Source organism: Belonocnema kinseyi, chromosome 10, assembly GCF_010883055.1.
Source record: "Belonocnema kinseyi isolate 2016_QV_RU_SX_M_011 chromosome 10, B_treatae_v1, whole genome shotgun sequence".
In the NCBI taxonomy this organism is placed as follows: Eukaryota; Metazoa; Arthropoda; class Insecta; order Hymenoptera; family Cynipidae; genus Belonocnema; species Belonocnema kinseyi.
Window position 1 is genome coordinate 56425782 of NC_046666.1, and position 21538 is coordinate 56447319.

At 30.9% G+C, this 21538-nt stretch overlaps 2 protein-coding genes across 3 annotated transcripts in view; both read left to right on the forward strand.

Moving 5' to 3' along the window:
* LOC117181131 (chitinase-like protein 4) overlaps positions 1–21538 on the forward strand; it is a 60943-nt gene that overhangs the window by 20990 nt on the left and 18415 nt on the right. The window lies entirely within an intron of this gene.
* On the forward strand, positions 1958–16548 carry LOC117181745. 2 transcript variants are annotated; one of them, XM_033374709.1, is made up of 5 exons: positions 1958–2259; positions 3324–3396; positions 14666–14944; positions 16159–16254; positions 16307–16548. In XM_033374709.1, the coding sequence occupies exons 3-5, from the start codon at positions 14898–14900 to the stop codon at positions 16473–16475; spliced, it is 312 nt and encodes a 103-aa protein (XP_033230600.1). In that variant the 5' UTR covers positions 1958–2259; positions 3324–3396; positions 14666–14897; the 3' UTR covers positions 16476–16548. The 2 variants fall into 2 exon arrangements, with proteins under 2 accessions (XP_033230600.1, XP_033230601.1); XM_033374710.1 differs by having other exon boundaries at positions 16316–16548.

Below are 21538 nucleotides of genomic sequence, written 5' to 3' on the forward strand. Positions count from 1 at the left end.
TATTTTCAAACAGTTAATAACAAGTACTTATTTCCCTCGTTTTTTGGAAACCCTAGATTTCCTATTAAAAGTCCGTGCTTTTGTAAAAACTCCAGGGATACGGGTTAATGTTGACAAATTTGAAAAAAACAAATTTGTTTTTCCAAAAGACGAACAAATTAAGGAGTTTTATCATTGAAAATAAAAAGTCGAATTTTTGCAGGTATACATTTCGACCGCAGTGATATTAATTTAAAATATATTAGTTTTAAAGATATATTGCAAAGGAATTTTTCCAAAAAGGGTTTATAGTACAGAAATTGCAAAAAGATGTATCATATCATCTGTTATTATTATTACATCTCAATTAGAGAAGTAATTGGTTTTTCATATTTGAATAATCTAGTTTAGTTGATTTAGCTTGGTCGTCATAATATTTGAGATAACAAATCTTAATGAGAAAATAACGAACGTAATTATGTTTCTGAATAGGTATACAAATGGAATATCCCCCCCCCCCGATTACATTTTACAATAGAGTGGTCCAAAAATGCATGAAAATTTTTTTCATGCTAGAGGGCAAATCCCCCCCCCCCCTCCCTATGTCATTCCAAATCAGAAAAAAAGAAATTTCATCATTTTTTGTTAAATATTTTGATTTTAACAGTTGCCGGTTCTGTTTTGTTTTTAATGAAATAAGCAGATTCTATATGTCTAAAAACTTTATTTATATTTGTCAGAAAAATCTAGAAATTTATTGTAAAATTTCTTGTTTAAACAAATTAGCGGCTTCTGAAAACAAATAATAATTTATTGTAATTTATTGTAATAAGCGAATGCAATTTGCTTATAAAATTAAAAATTTAATTAACCAATGTTGATGAACATTCTAGTAAATGAATAATAAATATTTTTAATGAAAAAAAAATGTCTAAAATAAAAATGATTTTACCAATGTTGCTACATATTCCACTAAACTAACATAAATTATTTTAATTAAAAAAAACACGAGAATACAATGCTCAAAATGCCGATTTTATGAAGAATTGACATTTGTATTTTAAGGAAAGTTTTCAGGGACTCGTGCGCATTTGTTGGTGGTGTCAAACTTATATGTGTAATACAATAAATTGCTTTCCTGTCAAATTTTCCTAAACCATACAAAATTATTTCTCGTCCTATAAAAAAGTATTTTTGAGGCCCTCTAGTGTATATTATCCAATATAAGTTCATAGTTTCAATTGCACGGATGGCACAAAAGTGGCACAACGGGCCAGTCCAAAATGACATTGAAAAGTTTAGTAGAGTCATTAGATTATTTCAGAAGAATCGATTTCTGGAGTGATTCTATATCGAATCATGAAAATTGATTGCCTTAAAAATCGATAACAAATGAATAGATTTTTCAAGATTAGATCTAAAAAATCGATCTAAAAAAATCGTAAAAAAATATTAAATTGATCAGCAATTAAATTATAAACATATTTTATTTTAATTAAGGAATAAGTTTTAATATATTTTTTACTATCTGTACAAATAAATTAAAAAGTAAATTAGTTAATTAAATATTTCGAATGCAAATTGCTGTAAAAATTTTTATTATAAAATCTGTATAAAATTACATGAAGGTAAAAATTGCTGATCCTAATATAAAGCACGGGTCTATTTGACATCAATAAATACTATCTATAATAATAAATATAATTTTTTTTTTAAATTTTCACTTTAAAAAACTAATTAAATTGAATCCGAGAAATAGCTCATTTCTTTGAATAATTAAATATTAATTTAATATCATAATTTTAGACTTTGTAATCTCAAATAGACCCGCGCTTTTCGGCACATGCGCAATTGAAAAAGTTGCAGTCCGTAAGCGTGACTGCGTCGATGCTTCCGACTTTCATTGTGAAGCGGCCCTGATGCGAACAAAGAGGTGGGGCCTAGCGACGGGTTGAACAGCGCTCACTACAATATCACATGGTCCTTGTTGTCACTGCACACGTTGGGCTCCCGCTCGCGCACTACTCCGCCGAATAAACAGATTTTTTTGTGAATACGAAAGTAAGAATTATATTGAAGAAAAAACTAACATTTACGTTAAGGGTCTTGTATTATTTCCTACCTACGGCAATATTTACTTGTGATGTAAAACATTGATAATGATATCGTCGTACATATGTTACGTGTTTTCGTTAAAGTAAAGGAGAGAATGAAGGCTTGCACGTTAAACCAGTGTTGTTTTATCTCAAAAATTTTCAGGGAAGCTTAACAAAATTAGAGGTACGTTTTATTAGTATCAATACCATTAATTACACTAAGATTATTTTCAGCAACAAATTTCAAAAATTAAGATTATATAAACAGACAGGATAACGTCAAGAATAATATTTTTATTAAGGCCATCTGCCAAGTGGGTCATGTAACCAGATTCCTATCTTACCGACACTTTTTTTATTTTCTGACTTATTTTCACAAGAAGCGCCACATCGAGTTGAAAATTTAGAATAACAAATAAGAAGCACTCAGAAAGGTGGGTCTGGTCCTAAATTTAAATAATTATGATAAACGCAAAAAGAATTATTAACAAATAAAACTTTCATAATTATAAAAATGTAGGACCAAACCCATCTTTCCTAGTAATTTTTATTTAGTATCCCAAATTTTCAACACGATGTGGCACTTTGTGTGAGAATAGATTATAAAAAAAATGTTGATAAGGTAGGAATCTGGTCACGTCAACCATTCATAACATGCCCTTAAGTTTAAAAATTTGTTAAAACTTCCATCGCCGATTGTTAATCCAGGAAAACAAGGAATTTAGTAGTAAACAAAGTGGTCCCAAAATATGTAGGTCGTCGTACTAGATTGATTTAATTAAACGGACAAAATTTAAGGTCAAAATTAGAATTTTTAAAATTGCTAATCCAATATTTTTATTCGCCATATGCTTTGGAACATTTGGAAATTTTCGAATTCAGATAACAGATTCGGATTTAGGGACCCAAAAAACTTTATCACTCCAAGTTTCATAAAAATCCGCCAATTTTGCATAATTTCGATCCACCATTTTGAATTTTGGATTTTTGATACCATATTCATTTAAGAAATCCAAAAACCTTTGTGTACTATTTTCATGATAATCGAAATAGTATAAATCTATTTATTGCACGTGACATATATTGCGTCAAACGTACTCTTGGCCATTTTTTGTTTGTTACGCAACGTACTTCGTACGCTGTCAACGGATTAAGACTACTAATCGCCTTTCCATTATCCTATATTTCTGATACTAATAATTTTTTAATTTTAACTTTGATGTAATGTTTTGGTTTTATTTTTTGCAGATGTATAAGTTATTTCCTCGATTATGCATAGGTTCTGCTTCAGATAGTAAACTGCATGCTAAACAGTGTAAGAGTAAGTGATACATAATTTTATATTAATTACATCTCAAAAAAAATTTATTATGACAAAGAAAAACTAGACATTCTTTTAAACCCGGGATCCTTCTTAAACGTTCTAATATGATCTCACAAATAGTCTATTTTAGTACCAGTTTTCGTCTTGTTTAGATTACTAGCTTCAGTTTGATAAATGATCCAAGACAGCTAACTAAAATGATTCAGAGGGTGCATTGTTACATTTTTTCAGTTGATCGAAACTTCAATCTTACAAAAACATAAAAAATACATGAAGTGACCAGGGACCGAAACCTTTTAGATTGCACTATGGTTTGTAGGGTTACTCAAATGTCCGGGTCCGGGCTGTACCCTTAAAATTATTTAGGGGTGCGAGTCCGAACCAAGACCTTTTTAACTCTGAAGGATCCAGATGGTAACCGGGCCCTTCCAATTCGTATATGTCCTTGCCCGAAACCGAACCTTACTGAATGCTAAGGTCCGGGTCCGGACTTTGAACCTTAAGAAAATTTAAAGGTCGACTCCAGACACACACCGTTGAGAATCCCTTAACATCGGGCCCAACCTTAAAAGTTCCTTCCATTATATTTGAGAAATTTACAAGGATGATTTGAAAAGGATAGAATAGTTTATGGATGTTTTTTCAAACAAGAATAATTATTTTGTCAATAATTTAAAACGTTACTTTTTAGCAATTACAAAAAAACGAATTTCTATAAAAATACTAGAATTTTCAAGTTAAAATGAAGAATCTTAAAAAATGATTTTTTTTAGAAAGTTGTCGAAATATTGTCTTTGTACATTAAATACCCACTCATAAAACTCTTTTCAACTAAAATCTCTATTTATCTTTCTTCACGCTCCTCGAACTTGAAAGAAAACAAGCAATTTTATATTCCACCTACTATATAAATTATTAGTTTGCAAACATCAAAATATTTCATGTCATGTCGCTTGAATTCTATTTTATGAGACTTTTGATATTTATCAATTATAATTAATGAGTAGATTTCAAATTCATCCTGAAAAGCTGGACTCTCTACGAAATTCTTTTTAAAATCATGGAAACAATATTTTTTTTAATGAAGAATTTTGATTTTGTGAATTGAAATGAGTTTTTAGTAAGTTTTTAACTCTTTTATCCTAAATTGAAAATTTGAATTCAAGGAGTCTGTAAAGTTAACAGTAATCTTTGATAGGTCCAGATAAAACGTATGTAAAGTTTGAGCAATAATTTATTTATTCTTATTTTTTAAATCAGAATAATTAATTCTCATTCAAATAAAAGTTAGTTTTAATGCACTATATAAATATAAAAAAGTGTAATTTCACTAATTTCTAGTGAAATTCTACTATCTAATTGGCAGAAAATGTCTTCAAATTTGATAGTGGAAAGCTACAATTTGTTCCGCGAAAATATATGAGTTTATTCAGGATTAATATTAATTAGAGGAAGCTTATGCAAATGTAAAACTTGACGAATAGAAGTGTTTAATTAATTATGATTGTGCCACAGCTTCTGCTTGATTGAAGCCATATAAAGGCTACATTGCAAAACTCGTGAATATACGAGTATATATATTTATGTATACGTTGAATCGTATTTCGTCACCTTCACGAACAAATAGTTTTTGCAAGTTTACAGATCGATATAAAAACACTTGCATTATTTAGACAACTGATAAATTTCAACTTACTCTATTCACTTTTCAAAAAAACTCTACTCTGGTCTTCATATACACACAGCAATTTGGTAATTGACAACATTATTTTAATAAATATTTTGAAAATCTTGAGTAGATTTAATGTAGACCTTTACGTTTTTACCCAATGATTTTAAATCAATCCTTTAAATAAGTTTAATTAATTGTATAATCCAAAAATCTTCAGTGTTTTTTATTGTTGGGATGTGTCGTCTTTCTTGATGGAATCTTTAGGAGATTTTTAAACAACCCTTGAAATAAATGTAAGCACTTCCTATAATGATTTTTTTCTCAGAATTTATTGTGAATTAATATCCGAATCCACTCAAGTATTTAAAAAATCTCCTGTTGTGTTGGTTTTCACTATATGTCGATTTTCTTTCCTACATCTTTATGAGATTTTAAACTAACGGCTAAAATAAATTGAAACACTTTTACTGCGAAGATATGTTTTCCACGTTTAGTTTTAATGATTTCTGACGACAATAGTAAAATGAGAATATCGCCTTTGGTTCTTAGGTAATGTCTGTTTCTTAAATTAATGTTTAAAGCATGCTAAAAGGACCCTTACAGTAATTTCAAACATTTTTCCCGCCAGAATATTTTTGTTTTACTTTTGTGTTGAATTTACTTCAGATCTTAATCGCATAATTAGAAATTCTCCCGCGATTTTTGGTTTTGGGAAATGTTAATTTCCTGGCTTAGATCGTTAAAAAATGATAAAACAACCCTCAAAACAATTTTCAACACTTCTCCCGCTAGAATATGTGTGCCAAGTTTATTTTAAATCGATTTCCGACCCTAATAGTATAATCAAAAAGCAAGGGAGATTTTGTTAGTGTACAAATCGGGTTGAAAATTTATTCTAAATTTACGTGGGAACCATATCTTATCAACGAAAGTGTTTATATTTATTTCAAAGGTTGTTTTAACATCACTTAGATATTCAAGTAATAAAATCGATATTTCCCAAAAACCAAAAATAGGAGAGATTTTTTTATTATAGTACTGTGATCGAAAATAAATTAAAAATAAACGAGGGAAAAGTAACCTATCGTCAAAAGTGTTTGAAATTATTTCAGGGTTTGTTTTAACACCCCTTAAAGATAAAAGCTAAATGCCGACTTTTTTTAGAAAGAAGATTTCTCACTTATCGTATTGGGATCGGAGATCAATTAAATATAAACGTCTGAAAAATAATCTAGCGGGAAAAGTGCTTGAAACAATTTTTTTTGGATTGCTTTAACATCCCTTGAAGATTTATGTAACGAGAGCGACACAAACGGTTGCTAGTAGTCATGTATGCTATGTGTAACTTCCTTTGATGCTTATGAGCTTGGGTCATGGCAATAGCATCTATAGTGACTAGATCTTTATAGCCTCGTACGTTTCTACGACATCCTTTTTGTTCTTCTGTAAGAATCGCATTCTCGTCGCAATGAGAATATACCTTATCTGCATTGATAGCTGTAAGACATTTATGAATTGTTGGAAGACAGGCTATCGGCCGAAAATCTGATGGATTTTGAGCGTCTGTTTTTTTTGTGTATCATATACGTATTACCTTGGTGCATAAAACCTGGCATCAGATCTGGGTGTTCAATGATCTTCTAAAAACACCTTGCTAACGCAAAATGCGCACTCGTCAGGTACTTGTACCACAAGTTGTGCACCATGTCCTGACCTGGAGCCTTCCATTTATTTGCCACTTTCAAGACCGCTCAAGCATCTAAAGTTGTGATGTTTGTCAGATGCATTTCAGGGCTATTGCTTGCCCTTGTTTCCTCCAGTTTGAACAACGTAGTGACCAAATTGAATCTGTTCATTTTTCCCCAAACACCCCACCAGTAGTTAGTCACATCTTCTAATTGAGGGACTTCGGTGCCTTGGTGGTTATTTAGCTTTACTCTCAGTACACGATAGAACCTTCTTTCATCTATCTGAAAGTTTCGATTTTGTTGCCTTCGTGCATTCCTTTTCTTGTAACGACGCAGTCTGGCAGTAGGAACATTAAGTCTCTCTCGTTGAGATTCTAAAATTTCATCCAATATTGCTGGTGTTAATGTCTCGATGTGCCGAAGGTGGATGATTTTAGTAACATGGTTCATCGGATTTCTGGTTCTATTTCCTTATTTATATTGCTACGTTCGAAGACGTAGTTAAAACATTGCTGTCCAGATGTGCTATTAGTGCACGCAGATCATTTGTGACGTTCATTTTGGGCAGAGAATGCCTTAGCCTTGGTTCTACATATCTGAACTCTAGTAAAGTATGACCAAAATTGCTTTCCAGGTGCTGTAGTTTTCCTGAGATTTCCCTATCCACATCATCGTTAGTAATATCCGGATGTGGCTCTAATGGATCCGGTGCATGATGTTCATTAACCCTAGCACCTATGCCTTCAGTATCAATCAAATCTTCGTGATCCACATCTTCCAAGGCGAGCTCATTAATAGGAAGCTGCCGTTCCACTTCCATTTTGATAACAGCTATTTCAACAGCCGAAAACAGTCTGTTTACAGATATTGAGCGTTTTTGATCTGCCAGATTCTGCTCATTAGTTTTGTGGCTAGCTCTGGGTATTTAAGTAAGAAAAGTCTATGATGTTCTCTCCTCACACTTTGCCCACATTTCTCTGCCAAAAAATAAAGACGCATAACATCTCTGTTCATATGATATGTTCATTTTTGTCGCTTTTTTGGTTGCTGAAACTCTGATTCTGCGTCTGGTTATATAAGGTCATCCACCTCTGGAGGATATGGTGGTGTTGGATCATCAATAGGTTGAGAAAGAACATACATTTCTCCTGCTTGACCGTTTGACGCAGCTTTTTCTAACTGATGTTCATTGCCGTCGTTTGTCCACGCCAAATCAACCTGTTGTTTAATCTCCATTGCTCGGTCTTCTGTAACATGTAAATTAGTCCTGATGTACTTCACCTTAGCGATAAGATCTCTTAGTACGACTTTTCGTATATTAGGATACTTTGCAGAAAATTTTGTTCTTAAATTATATCCTTTTTCCATTTTTGTTTCAAATTTCGCACTTTCGTAATTAAGACGCACCAATTCCTCTTTCAGTGTGGTATCCGAACTGATGCTCTCCCACGGTATTTCTGTCGAGGTGTTTGGTGTTTCTTGCTGGCCAGCTGTTTGATTAGTGAGATCTGCCTGACCATCTCGCAGCTCACCATGGCCACCTTCCCGCATGTTGTGGCCCCCAGCGGGGCTTCAGGTGTGCCTCGACGATCCTCAGGAAGCAACAAGCGTTTCAAAATCTGTATTATATTCTCCATTTTTCATTGATTTGTTTTTGTGTTCTACTTAGTCCCTCTCCTCTTCGTTGTCAGACTATTTGGCATGAGGTTTTGCAACACTGCTCCGACCAAGGCTGCTGATCAATCTCTCTAGCAATCATCCCAAGTTAGGATCCTCACAACATCGTCATTTATGGTTCCCCACTTGGGTCCAGTAGTATCCAAGGTCTTTTGTTTCAGGCGTTATTTACTCTACTGGCACTCTTTTTATGTACTATTTGTCGCCTTACTTTTCTGTCCTCTCATAATTCTCCAGCTTTTTTACCTGCATGCATTTATTCATGTACGCTCTCGTGTTTCTGTTGGTTCTTATATTTCTTCTAACTAAAGTCTCAATCACACATTCTAACCATTCTTGTGCGGCCTGCCTCTGGGCACGCTGCCATTTACTGCATCTTAATACATTTGTTTCCTTAGTCGTTCATTGGGCATTCTCCCAACATGCCCGAACCATCTTAACCGATTTCTTTCCCATATGTCTACTGGAATATCTTCTACACAACATTTTTTGAGAATTATCTCGTTACTCACTTTGTCCATCAGCGTTTTCATGCATGTTACTCTTATTTTTTGCTTGATAGGTCCATGTCTCGCTACCATATAGCGCAGTCGGTACAAATATGGAATCATATATTGCCATTTTAGATTTATTTGATACATTTACACTTCTGATCAGTGCTCCCGTTTATATAGGACCTTCATTTATACGTCTATCTAACTCCTCACATATCTTCCCGTCCCTAGTAAGCAAGCTACCAAATTATACGAACTTATCAACTTGTTCAATTCCTCATCATTTAATACGATATTGCATATTGCTTTCTCACTCTTTCCTTCAAACACCATAGTTTTTTGTTTCATTTGCATTAATTTTGTAGCCCATGCTCTACATGCTTGCATTCAGTTTATTTAACATTCTTTGCAAGTCTGCCATTGTCCATGAATAATATGAATAACCATGAAAACATAACACATCCTTGCCTAACTCCTTGAATAATATCAAAACACTTACTCAATTTCCCATTTACTCTTACACTCGTTTCGATACGTCCATTGACTCCGTACTCTTCCAGCACATTCCACAGCTTACTTCTATCTACCTTGTCAACAGCTTTTTCTAGGTCAAAAAATGCACAAAAAACTTTTTTGCTGATCTCAAACTTTTTTCTGTGATTTTCCTTAAGCTAAATATTTTATCCGTACATGAACTTTTTAGAATAAGCCTTAATCTTCCTTTTCTTTTATATATTGGTACGATAATCGGTTTTTTTCAATCATCTGGGACTTCTTCCATCACGTATTGTCTTCTTATGTTGACAAATTCTGTACTTCTATTTCCCCTAATTTTTTTATAAAGCAGCTTCTTGGTTTCTTCAAAATGGTTTTGCCTTTTCTTCTCACTTTTCTGCCCTAATGGTATCTTTACTTTCCTTAATTAATTAATCGTTTTACTGTCCTCTTTTTGTCCCTATTATCATTTATACCCGTATATCTTTGCTCATCGCCAAGTTCTGCGATGTTCAGATTTCTCCTATACGCTTTTGTCTTTGATTTTTGCGCAGCCTTAATTTCATCATTCCACCATGAATCACCAGACATTCTTCCTATACCGCAATAACACACAATTCGATCGCACATCCAATGACGATAACCCATCCCATGTTGCCCTATCTATGCGTTTAATTATCTTATTTTGGATATCTATTTGCACATACAGTTCCTGTAGATTCTTAATTTGGACTCGCGTTTGTTTTGTTTTCTTGGTTCTTTTTTTTCTCCTTTTTAAGCACAAGCCAATTAATTTATCTCGGTTATAGTTTGTTCTTGAATCCGCATTTGAAGTGTCCCAGAAGGCATCTTTTACTTCTCTGGCATCACTATCAATCGGCTCGTAGCATGTTATGATCAATAATCTTCTGATTTCTATACTTTCATTCTAGCACACAGCAGTCTGAAAGATACAAAGTCATGATCTCCTATATGCTGCTTCGTTCTTCTATTTAAAATCAGATCTACTCCTTGCCTACCATGTGACTCACTATCTACTCCTGACCATATTTCACACCCGCCTTTCAACACACCGTTTTCTATGACACTACTTTCGCATCCCTTTTTCTTTGTTTTAGGCACAAGTAAAATATCTAGTTTCCTTACGAGCATATTTTCTTGTAAATCTTTTACCATGCGATCCTAAACCCCCCTAGCATTCCAAACGCCCAGTCTTCATTCCGTGCCGGAAACTTGAACTTTACATTTACCGTGTGCATTACCTTTGTCAATTAAAGTTCCAGCTATTTTGTAGTTTGTATTATTTATTGTTTAGATTGTACGCCCATCTACAACCTTTATGGTATAAGTTTATTTTGCGAGTCAAAATCATGTCCACACTGTACATAAATTTCCAAAGTCTAAACCGAAATACATCTAAATGTTGAGCTTTTCCTGTTGCTGCTGTTCGAATAATATTAGAATTTGCGTGCAAAATCACCTTGTCTTTTGGTAAAGATAAAATTCACCACAAAATGTAGAATAATAGAACAGCTGACAACGAATAATCAGTCCTGCCTGTGAAAATATTAAGTGAAGGTGATAATATACAACTTGATAAAATTCTAAATTTATAAATGATTCCAACAGGAACGACATGAAAGATTCAATATTCGTTGTCAGATATTCTATTATTGCACATTCTGTAATAAATTCTATCATGCGAAAATAGCAAGATGATTCATTTACAACAGATCGCATATCTTAAAATTAAAGAATATTTGATATTAATGCGCACAATATTTAATTACAAAGGTTAATGATGTGAAACGATGTAGGGTTAGTTTCACTCTTCGATGCTGTTTTTTTCTTTACAAATACATAAATAGCTTCATCCTCTTTTTTTGTGGGACACGTATTTTCTTCGAATTTTTTTGCTCGAGTTCAGACTTATTTTGCAATTATATACATAATTCGGGCTAGTTTACCTATGAGTAATTTTTTTCATGTTGGATAGACTCCATTTTACATCCTTCGTTTTAAACATTTTTCCAATTGTCTTTGTGTATGGAAAGTATATATTATCATAGAAAACAAATAATAAGTATTTAGCGGTAGCTATTCCTATAAATCAAAAACAAAAATTTGCAAAACACGCCAACTTTTTTTTTCTAGTGCAAAATATATATTTTTTAAATTCCTTTCCTATGCATTCAGCAATTTTCGGCACATTTAAAAATATGTGGGGTGATTTACCCCCGCGTAATTTTTTTTTATTTATGTTTTGGATTCACTCTATTTTACTTCCATCGTTCTAAAACTATTTCTAAAATGTTCTTTGTGCATGGGAAGTATATATTATCATAGACACAGAAAAAGTGTTTAGGGGTAGCTACTGTTAATAATTAAAAAAAAATTGATCGAACACAAACTTATTTTTGTCGCAAATGCAAAATATATATATTTTTTAAATTTTCCTATAAATTTAGCGACTTTCAGCTCATTTAAAAACATGTAGGGATGGTTTACCCCCGCGTAATTGTTTTATTCATGTTGGATGGACTCTCTTTTACTTCCTTGGTTATGAAACTAATTTCCTATTTAGTTTTGTGCATGGAAAGTATATATTATCAAAGACACAATATAGAAACTCTTAGCGGTGGCTACCCCCATTAATTTTTATTTTTTTTATACTTTCTTGGTAAAACATGTCAACTTTATTTTTGTGTTCAGTGCAATATATATTTTTTAAATTTTGTCCTGTGAATTCAAACATTTTTAGCACAACCTTAAATATATACAGGGGTGGTTTACCCCCTTCATATTTTTGTTGTTGAGAAAACTACGTTATTCGTCTATCACCGCGAGAAAACTTTTATATTAGGTTTGATCGAAAAAAGTTAAGGCATTTTAAACATTTTTTACACTATGTGGTTCAAGATAAAAAATTTTTAAATAGGGTTATTTGTAGTACTTGGGAAGTTCAACAATTTATTATTCATGACGCTTTTCGATGTAATAAAAATGATCGAATTTATAGCACTTTCAGAATAAAAGAAGAAAACCAACATGAAAATTTGAATCCTTACAACGCACTAGATGAAATAAAGACAAGAGAAGAGAATCGTTGGTTTTTTAAAACTCTGCAAGATTATCATAAACACTTTTTCAGTGTTCTTGAAAAATCTAAAATTAATTTTTTGACGTCGCAATACATAATATCTAACAAAATTTCAATTTGGCGGTAAAACTTTGCCAGATAAGAAAAAAAATTTTTGCCAACAAATTATTTACTCATAAAAGATGTGTAATTTTGATTTTACTCGTAAAGATTAATAATTAAAATTAAAAAATTAAATTTTTGGACAATGGTACAAGCTAAGAAAAAAATAAATTGAGAAAAGTTGTTCTCCTAACAAGGAGCTACACATTTTTAAAGAATTACTTTTTAATATTTATAATGCCTAATTTTTGTTTTACTTGTGAAAAGTAACATTAAAAATAAAAGATTAAATTTTTGGAAAAAGAATGCAAGGTACGAAGAAAAATTAATACATAAAAATTGTACGTTTAACGAAAAAGTCTATACATTTTTCTGTTATCGTTTTTTGACGGAATGCGTAGTCTTTGTTCTAATCGTAAAATATTGAACAAAAATTAAAAAAATTAATTTCACGACAAAAGATGCAAGGTGTAAAAAACTAATAGAAAATTAAAAAAATAGTGAAGCTTGTATGGTTTTAATGGCGATAGGCTACGAAATAATTATTTTTTTAAATAATTAATATGCTGGGCTCAATTATCATTTAGACAATCGATAAATAATTAAAATAAATGCAATAAATCATTCATGTAAAAATTTGATTTTCTGGAATATTTTTAATATTATACGTAGCAGTATACATATTTTAATCATTTTGAATTTAATATAAATTTATTGTGACTTTACTATATAATTAATTTGAAAGATAATGTTTTTAACCCTCTGTAAACACACCTCTTTTTCGATCACGGAGAAAACGCGTCTCAACGATGACTGATTAGCCGAAAAGACTGCCTACTTTTAAAATTTCTTTAACCAATTCTTTCATCCAAACATTTTTTATGGGTCCAACTGACGAGGCAGTGTGTCTTTAGAAGATTACACATACTTTTTAAAAAAATCGTTAATAATACAGTTCAAGTATTAAGATTTCAATCATCTTCAATAATTATGATTTATGGTATTAATTATGTAATAGTGTACATTTCAATATTACTTGAGCATTTATGCAATTATTTATTGTAATTTGGTCAATCTTTATTCAAAAATTATTATTACTTAGATTCAATTCTGTAATTTTTGTTTAAGCCCAAACCATGATTCTAGACAGCAAAAAGTTTTGAATCAAACACGCAGCAAAACTACACAGTACCAGTGTAGCGCCAGAATAGTATTTCGCAAATAGACAAGCTTGAGAAAAGCTGTAGTTGCTTTAGCCTGATTTAAGACTGGCAAGCAATTTTTCCATTTGGGATTAATTGAACAACTGAAGCGAAATGATGATTTTTCATAAATTTAAAAATCAATGGATCAATGAACTCGAAATTCACTATACATATTCATGATCTTCGTAAGCTACTTTTGCACGATTTTTTATTTTCAAAATTTTTCCATTTGTATATTTTCCTTATTATCCATAGAAAATTGCAATTGTTTAGCAAATTTAGCAAACGTTTATCAAACAACCCTCGCCATGCAATATACTACAGGCAGGTTAGTACAGATTCAGAAATGAACTTGTGAGATTTTAAGTTTCTGGACTATATCATTTTTGAAATTAAAAATTTTTTTGATTTTTGAAATTTCAAGATTACAAAATTTCGAAGCATATTCTGTATTGAGAAAATCTGAAACTTGAAAGTCAAAACAATATAACAGTTGAAGTGTGCACGACGAAGACATTACGCGTTATGGTTACGTGGGTTCCTAAACTTGATATTTGATCATTTCTTTGATCAGACTTAGCTGTTGAGAGATGTCTATCATTCCGAGCCTATCACAATCAAAAAATTAAATAAATTTTATTAGATTCTCGGGTCGGATCAAACTGAAGTGCAATTGTTTTATTGCGCGAACTATTTAAATACTGAATGAACTCTTACATGGAACCCTAGATTTTACAGTGTATTTTGGAATAGATGACTGGAAATTCTAACTTTTTTAAATAAAAATAAATAATGTCATCTTCTTTGCTTAATCTACAACTACTGTTTTACAGAAAAAAATCGATGTTACTATACTATAAGCTTGGAGGATGATAATCCTGGACACCCATTAGAAATAGGGGACATTATCAGCTGTCTCTTTACACTCATTTGTTGTACAGTTTTGTTGCACTCATTGCAAATCCTTCTGTTGAAATTCTTTTACCATATTTAGATATAGACTTCGAGCGATTCAAACTCTTCAACCAATTTTGAAAAAAAAAACACCTAAAAACCCCAATTTCTATGGGAAAGTTGAGCCATGCGTGTGAGAAAAGAAAACCTAACTTCGAGTAAGTACTGCATTTTCTTCCAGGATCAAAGACAAATTACTAAATTACTGAAAATTATTTAATCCTATCTACAATTTTATAACAAATGACAATGCGAAAAATGTATGAAAAAAGGTCCTACTTTCTCGATCGTAGATTTGGAGACAGTCGTGTTTTTGTTAATTAAGATAATAAAATACGGACTTTTGGTCACAGTTGTGCTACTGGCACTTGTCAGCTTCAGATTCTTCTGTTGCAAAAAGGTTTTTTTTTTTTAAACTCCTACATAAAAAATTCCTTGGCATATATCTCGTGACCTTGAAAGTTTGTTCTGGGTCTAAAATGTCGAAAATGAAATGACTATGTACCTGCACCGAACTCGATATTGACTTTGGCCCTTTTTTCTGGAACGTCACATCCTAATTAAATCTTTATACTTTTTATTTTTCATTCAGGAATAATACTGATTAATCTCTCTAAAAAAAAGAATGATAATATCAACTTCTTGAAAAAACATTTTTGTAGCTGTAATTAAAAACATCTGCATTTTCAGAGCAGAAAAACTTTGAATTGGATCTAAAGTACTTCATCTGAGATTGTAGAATAAAAAAGAATTCAAAAGAATGTTAAATGCTTATATGATCATTTGAATTTGCATTTATTTTATTTCAAAAGTAAATATCAGAATGCTGAACATTCTTAATTTTCCTTTGCACTCGTATAATATTAAAAATATTGATTCATTAAGTGTTTTACATGATAAAGATACCTATGATGTTTTTTTAACATTTTATTTAAATTTAAATTCAACCTTATCAAGTTCAAATTTTAAAGGGCCTAATTTGAAATTTTTACAATTTATAGTTTCTTTTCATTAAATTCGATATTATGTAATTTAGAGCGCTTCTTTCCAATCATAAAAGTTTATTAGTTTAAATTTTAAGCCCTTTTATGTAACAATTTAATTTTTTAACAGTTTCAGCTGAATATCTCTCACATTGTCAGTTTCGTTGAAAGCCATCATTTACAATATTGTTCATTTTTTTAAAGTTTCAAATTCAAGTCTAAATTGTCATAAACACTTGAATCAAATCTATCAATTATTGAAAATTTGACTCTCAACATTCTTAAAACTTTCTTGAGATTAAGTTGATGATTCTTTAATAAATTCCCTTCTCAGAACTAAAAATAAAGAAAGTGATTGTATTTTAGAATATAACGGAATTTGTTCGTAGGCAAAAAATCCACACTCTGAAAGCATTTCTACGACCACGAACAGCAATCGCCAACATCTACGCTCAAAATTCAATTATTGCCTATATTGATGCTGAGTGAGTTCATAAATACATTTTGTTTTTAATTTTATATTTTAATAATTATAAGCATATCTAGTTCTTTCAAATCCATCGATATGATGTCTGACTATGCTGTGAAAATGGAATTTGGTGCAGCCGTAATGTGGACTATAGATGGAAATTATTGCTATGGTGACTCTGGAGAAAAGTTTCCACTTCAGAAGACTTTGAACCGAGTGCTTAGAAATACTTATTAAGTTATTGTAAAAATTATAGTTGTTACAATAAAAAATTTATGAGATATATAACAATACACATTTTTTCAATGAATAATTATAAGCTCATTATAATTTTCGAAAAAGAGTCTCTTTTAAACCATCCCAATGTAATATTTATATTTCAAACAGATAAAAAATTCATTCAAAAACACATATGATCACAGTTGCATCAATAATAATGTTCAACTACTTAATTTCAAGTCAAGGTAGCAAAATCGCATTTCACTGATAATTTTCATCAAATGGAAGGAAAGACAGTCACATTAATACTTCAAGTTTGTAAACCTGTACACTCATTAAGAATAAATTAGGGTTTCGAAAAATAAAATTATCTACTATAAAAGTAATTCTTTTTTTAAGGTAGTTGTCGTGCCAAAAGTCAGATATCTAAAAAAAATAGTTTTTCTATGATTTTAAGAATAAGAATATTATAACTGATGTCATTTCATATAAAAAACATTTTTTATGAAAAATGTCTATATTCACATACAAAAAAAACATTAATTTTAACCATGTTTTTTGATGTTGAATATTTCCTGACAGTCACTTCTTACCAATTTTGAAAAAATAATGAGATTTTAATAAATGACAGCTTATTTTTTCCGGGAAAACATTCTCTACAACTCTACTGTTTCTGATTTTAAAAGTAAATTTTTCTATGTCTGATATCGTTCAAACAATTTTTGGTAAGAAAAAAATGTTGAAAAAAATTATTTTATTTAAAGATTATTTAGTTATTTTCAAAATTGGAAACAATAGAGTTGTATAAAATATTTTCCCGGGTAAAATAAGCCGTCATTTATTGAAATGCAATCATTTTTTTAATTGGTAAGAAGCGACTGCCGCAGAAAATCAATTCAAAAATACAACGTTAAAATTAATGATTTTTGTAAATTGTAACACTTTTCATAAAAAGCAATGCTTTTTATTTGAAATGATATCAATTATAGTACTTTGATTCCTGAAATCATAGAAAATTTTTTTTTCAAATATCTGACTTTCGGGACAACTTCTTTGATTGAAAAAAGATAATGGTTATCATCTAATATTTAAAAATAAGCATTTTCCAAAATAAAGTAACATAATATATAAGATGGTAAAAATGTAATTATTATAAAAAATTGAAATCAGTAAGGTAAAAATAATCTATTGACTATGGATTTAGGCTTACTGGTTATCAAATATTTAAGAAGGATATAGAAAAAACCAAAAAACGGAGAACAGATACTTCAACCTCAGTTTGAAAAATCTTTAAGCCCCAGCGTTCCCGCTCTACAAATATAATTGCATAAATATTCTTCAAGTTTTAGCAAACTATTCCAATATTTAAATCTCTTTTTAAAAGATTTTCATGTAAGAAAATGTAGAATAATTAACATATTCACTAATTCTAACAGTCTTTCATCAATTTAAGATTTTCATATTCATCAAATTATGAGACTTACGAGTTTCTGTGAATTAACGTTAAATATTTGATATTTTCATCTCTCAATTTAAGCTTTTTGTTTATAGAGTAGAAAATCTGCAACTTTCAAATCAATATGTGGATCAGATTTTGACTCATTAATTAATTGAACGTGAGCTGTTAACTCCTAAATTATCGTTTATCGATTGTTATTAGCTTTCTATGAATTAAAGCTTGATCAACTCTTCAAAAATATTTATGAAATAATTTTAAACCAATGAATGTTTAATTTTGACCGCCTTTATCAATAATAGAAACAAAAAGCAGACATTACGTCTATCCTTAACCTTTAAAGAAATTAAACAAACTTTGAATATAGATAACCTTATGTGGCCGATGCTGTATATATGATTAAAAAACATATGCGGCTTAGGGGTTAGAAATTTTATTTACTTTAGGTCCAGCTCATTAGTCAACGTTTCAAACTTGTACCAGTCCCTCTTCAAGACTCTACAAGCAGCGATACAGAAGTTAGATCGTGAATGATTGTGTAAAATAGCGAAAGAACACAATACATACCCTCTTTGAACCAAAGTAAAAAAATGTCAAATAAATTTTTAAAAAGTGAGAGAAAACTTGAAAATTATAAATTGTTTACATTTATGCCTAGAATGGAAAGTGGGTCTATTTATGATATTTTGTTTTATTTTACCAAGGTATAGTTATAAAGGAGCCTGAAAGTGTGAAGATTGTTCTGAAATATCACCTTGAATTGAGAATGAAGTTCCCTTTTGATTCTTACAATAGAGGACATAACTCAACTGCTCACTGAAAACTGTTCGGATTGTGCTTTTTATGCAAATTTTTGTTTCTGTTAACATTTTTGTAAAATTTGTTCATGAGAAAATTGTATTTAAATTGTTCTTCTGAAATCCATTATTTTTTTCTAAGTTTCGTGTTAAATAAAGCATGGACCAACGCAAGGACGCGTGGTTATGCAATTGTTTGAGGTTATGTACTGAGATGAAAATATTTTTGAGGAAGTGGGTTATTGCAGTCACGTGGAACTGACGAATATGTGATAGCAAAGAACGTTCTTTCCTCAATTCAACTAAAATTAAATTCCAAATGTAAATAAATAGTGTACTTTAGTTATGTCAGACTATTTTTTTTATTGTTCTTACTCAGTAAAAGTTAAATTGTCATATAAGGTGCTCAAGCTTCGGATATCTGTAAACAAATTAACTGATTTTTTGTGCTGTATCATATAAATCATCTTAAAAATTTCTCTTTTAGTTTTATATTTTCAATGACCAAAATAATGAGATTGTTGTTATCAAAAGTGTGAAACATAGTCACGGCATGTTTTTATAAGGCTTTTTAGTACAAAAGTAGTTTGAATCTCTTGTATGCCTTTTTATTCTAACTGTAAATTTCCTTTGAGTTTGACCTATGTAGAGCCATCCACATTAGTTACAAGTTAATTGAGAGACGACGTGTGTTTTATGGATTTTTTCTATGGGATCTTTTTTGGGTTTATATAACTTCTGAAGTTTATTACCTGTTCAAAAAACTATGGCTTGTTCTGAATCTTCAAAAATGTGTTTAGTTTTTTTGGAGAAAATATCAGCGTATAGAAAGATCATCACTTTTTTCAGTACGTCATTACTTTCATTCTCATGTTGATTGTTAGTATCATTATTAAAATCGAAGATAACACACAGTCTAACACTCGTTTTAAAGGCTATTAATTTTTCTGGATATCCATTTTGTATTAAAGTTTCTTTGGCGAAAGCTAAGTCTTCTTCGTGGAACAAAGAAGTCATCCATCTTTTCGTCAGATACACAGGGGAGAGTATCGTCTATGTACCTTAAGAAAAGAGGTACGGTATAGGAAAGATTCTTCAGGATCTCTTTCTTTATATCTTCTAATATCAGCCTAGCTATAGCTGCAGAAATGGGGGACGCCATCGGTACCTCGATTTTTATCTTATAAACTTCATCCTCGAATTGTACATAGGCATGTTCCATAAGAAATGTTGTCGCTTTTAAACAGGCTTCTTTTGTCAGCCATGTTCGTTATTGGATTTGTGAGCAACGTTTTTTATACATTCTATTGCTTTATTCCTAGAAATGTTAGTGAACATCGATACTGTGTCCAAAGTAACGAAAATGAAATTATCTAGAATAGTGATGTTTATAATTTTTTCAATAAAGTTCCAACTATTTTCTATAAATGTGTTAGTTTGACCTAAAATAGGTTGAATTACACTTTGTAAAAGCAATGCTATTTTGACTCATGGTGTATCGATGTCCACGGTAATCAGTTCTCAGAGAAATCGATTCTTTGTGGATTTTAGGTAAGCCATATATTCAGGCAATGCGTACGTCCGACGGTCTTACATTTAGGAATACATTATTAGAAATTAAGTTCGCATGTTCCCAGTTCTAGTTTGAAACATCCCTTCTTTGTTAATCTAGTTCTAGGTTTCCTTATAACATTTTCATGAACTTTTTCATCTTGCATAAGATCTACCATTCTTTCATTATAACTTTTCTGCTTTATTACGACCGTAACGCTCCCTTAATCAGTATTATTGATAACCAAGTTTGGATGTACTTTAAGAAATGTGACAGTTTCAGAAACTTTTCTAAACAGTATCGAAACAATAAAGCTTTGTGAAGTTGTCACCTTTAAGTAACCAAGTTTGTGTGTGAAAAGACGAATTTTATTTTCAATTTCAGTAATGAGACTATGCGAGGAGAAGTTTTTACGATCGTAAGAAAGAGCAAAATTATTTCCTAAAGCTAGCATTTCAACGACCTCGTCTGGAATTCGTGTGCCAGAAAGGTTAGTCATCCATTTGGATTTATCACACGGTATACTTTTCTTTTGATCATTTTCTAAATTTTTTCATTTATTTTTTTATGCGAATTTAAGTTCGTTTTAAAATTTTTTTTAAAGATTTATCATTGTAATGAATAAGGCGATTCATGAATTCCTCAGAGGCGGAGTCTCAAATTTTACATTCTAAATTGTCAGTTCTTTTGGTAAGACTTCTAATTTTCAAATTTTCGCTAATAATTTCCTGATCTAACATTTTTATTTTTGAAATCCTGAACATATTATCTAATTTTTTCTTACTTTTTTCCAAAAACACATAAATTTTAATTCAAGTGCTATTTTATATGTGTTTTGGAGTGAAATTCTCGACTTTAAAAGATGCAAAAACTTGAGTTGGCATTTGAAGTTCTCTATCTTTCTTGTGTTTTTTTGTTCTTTTTCGCATGACGGCTCCGACATTCTGGCCTCTACCCCATCTATCCTTTCATACATCGTAATGAAGCAGCAAAGTTATAAAGAAAAAATTATAGATCTTTTACAAAATTAAAATATGTATGAAAAGGTTCTGAGGAGCCCCTTAAATAGAGTAAAAAAAGAAATGGACGGTTTAGTCAAAAAATGGAAACATGAAAATTTAATTTCTGATAATATATACATTAATCTAAGACTGTCGAACGCACACATTGCCAGAATACCAGGTGTATACATATGAAACCGGTATTTTTTCAAGAAAAAAACACATTTATTTCAAGAGAATGATAACAAATATTTTATTCAAAGTATGTGCCCTCG

Excerpts from the sequence above, each read along its gene's own strand:
- LOC117181745 (XM_033374709.1), top strand. The coding sequence starts at position 14,898 with ATGGGAAAGTTGAGCCATGCGTGTGAGAAAAGAAAACCTAACTTCGA. Across the intron at positions 14,945-16,158 it reads AAAAGAAAACCTAACTTCGA|GCAAAAAATCCACACTCTGA; the intron begins GTAAGTACTGCA and ends ATTTGTTCGTAG. Across the intron at positions 16,255-16,306 it reads ATTGCCTATATTGATGCTGA|CATATCTAGTTCTTTCAAAT; the intron begins GTGAGTTCATAA and ends AATAATTATAAG.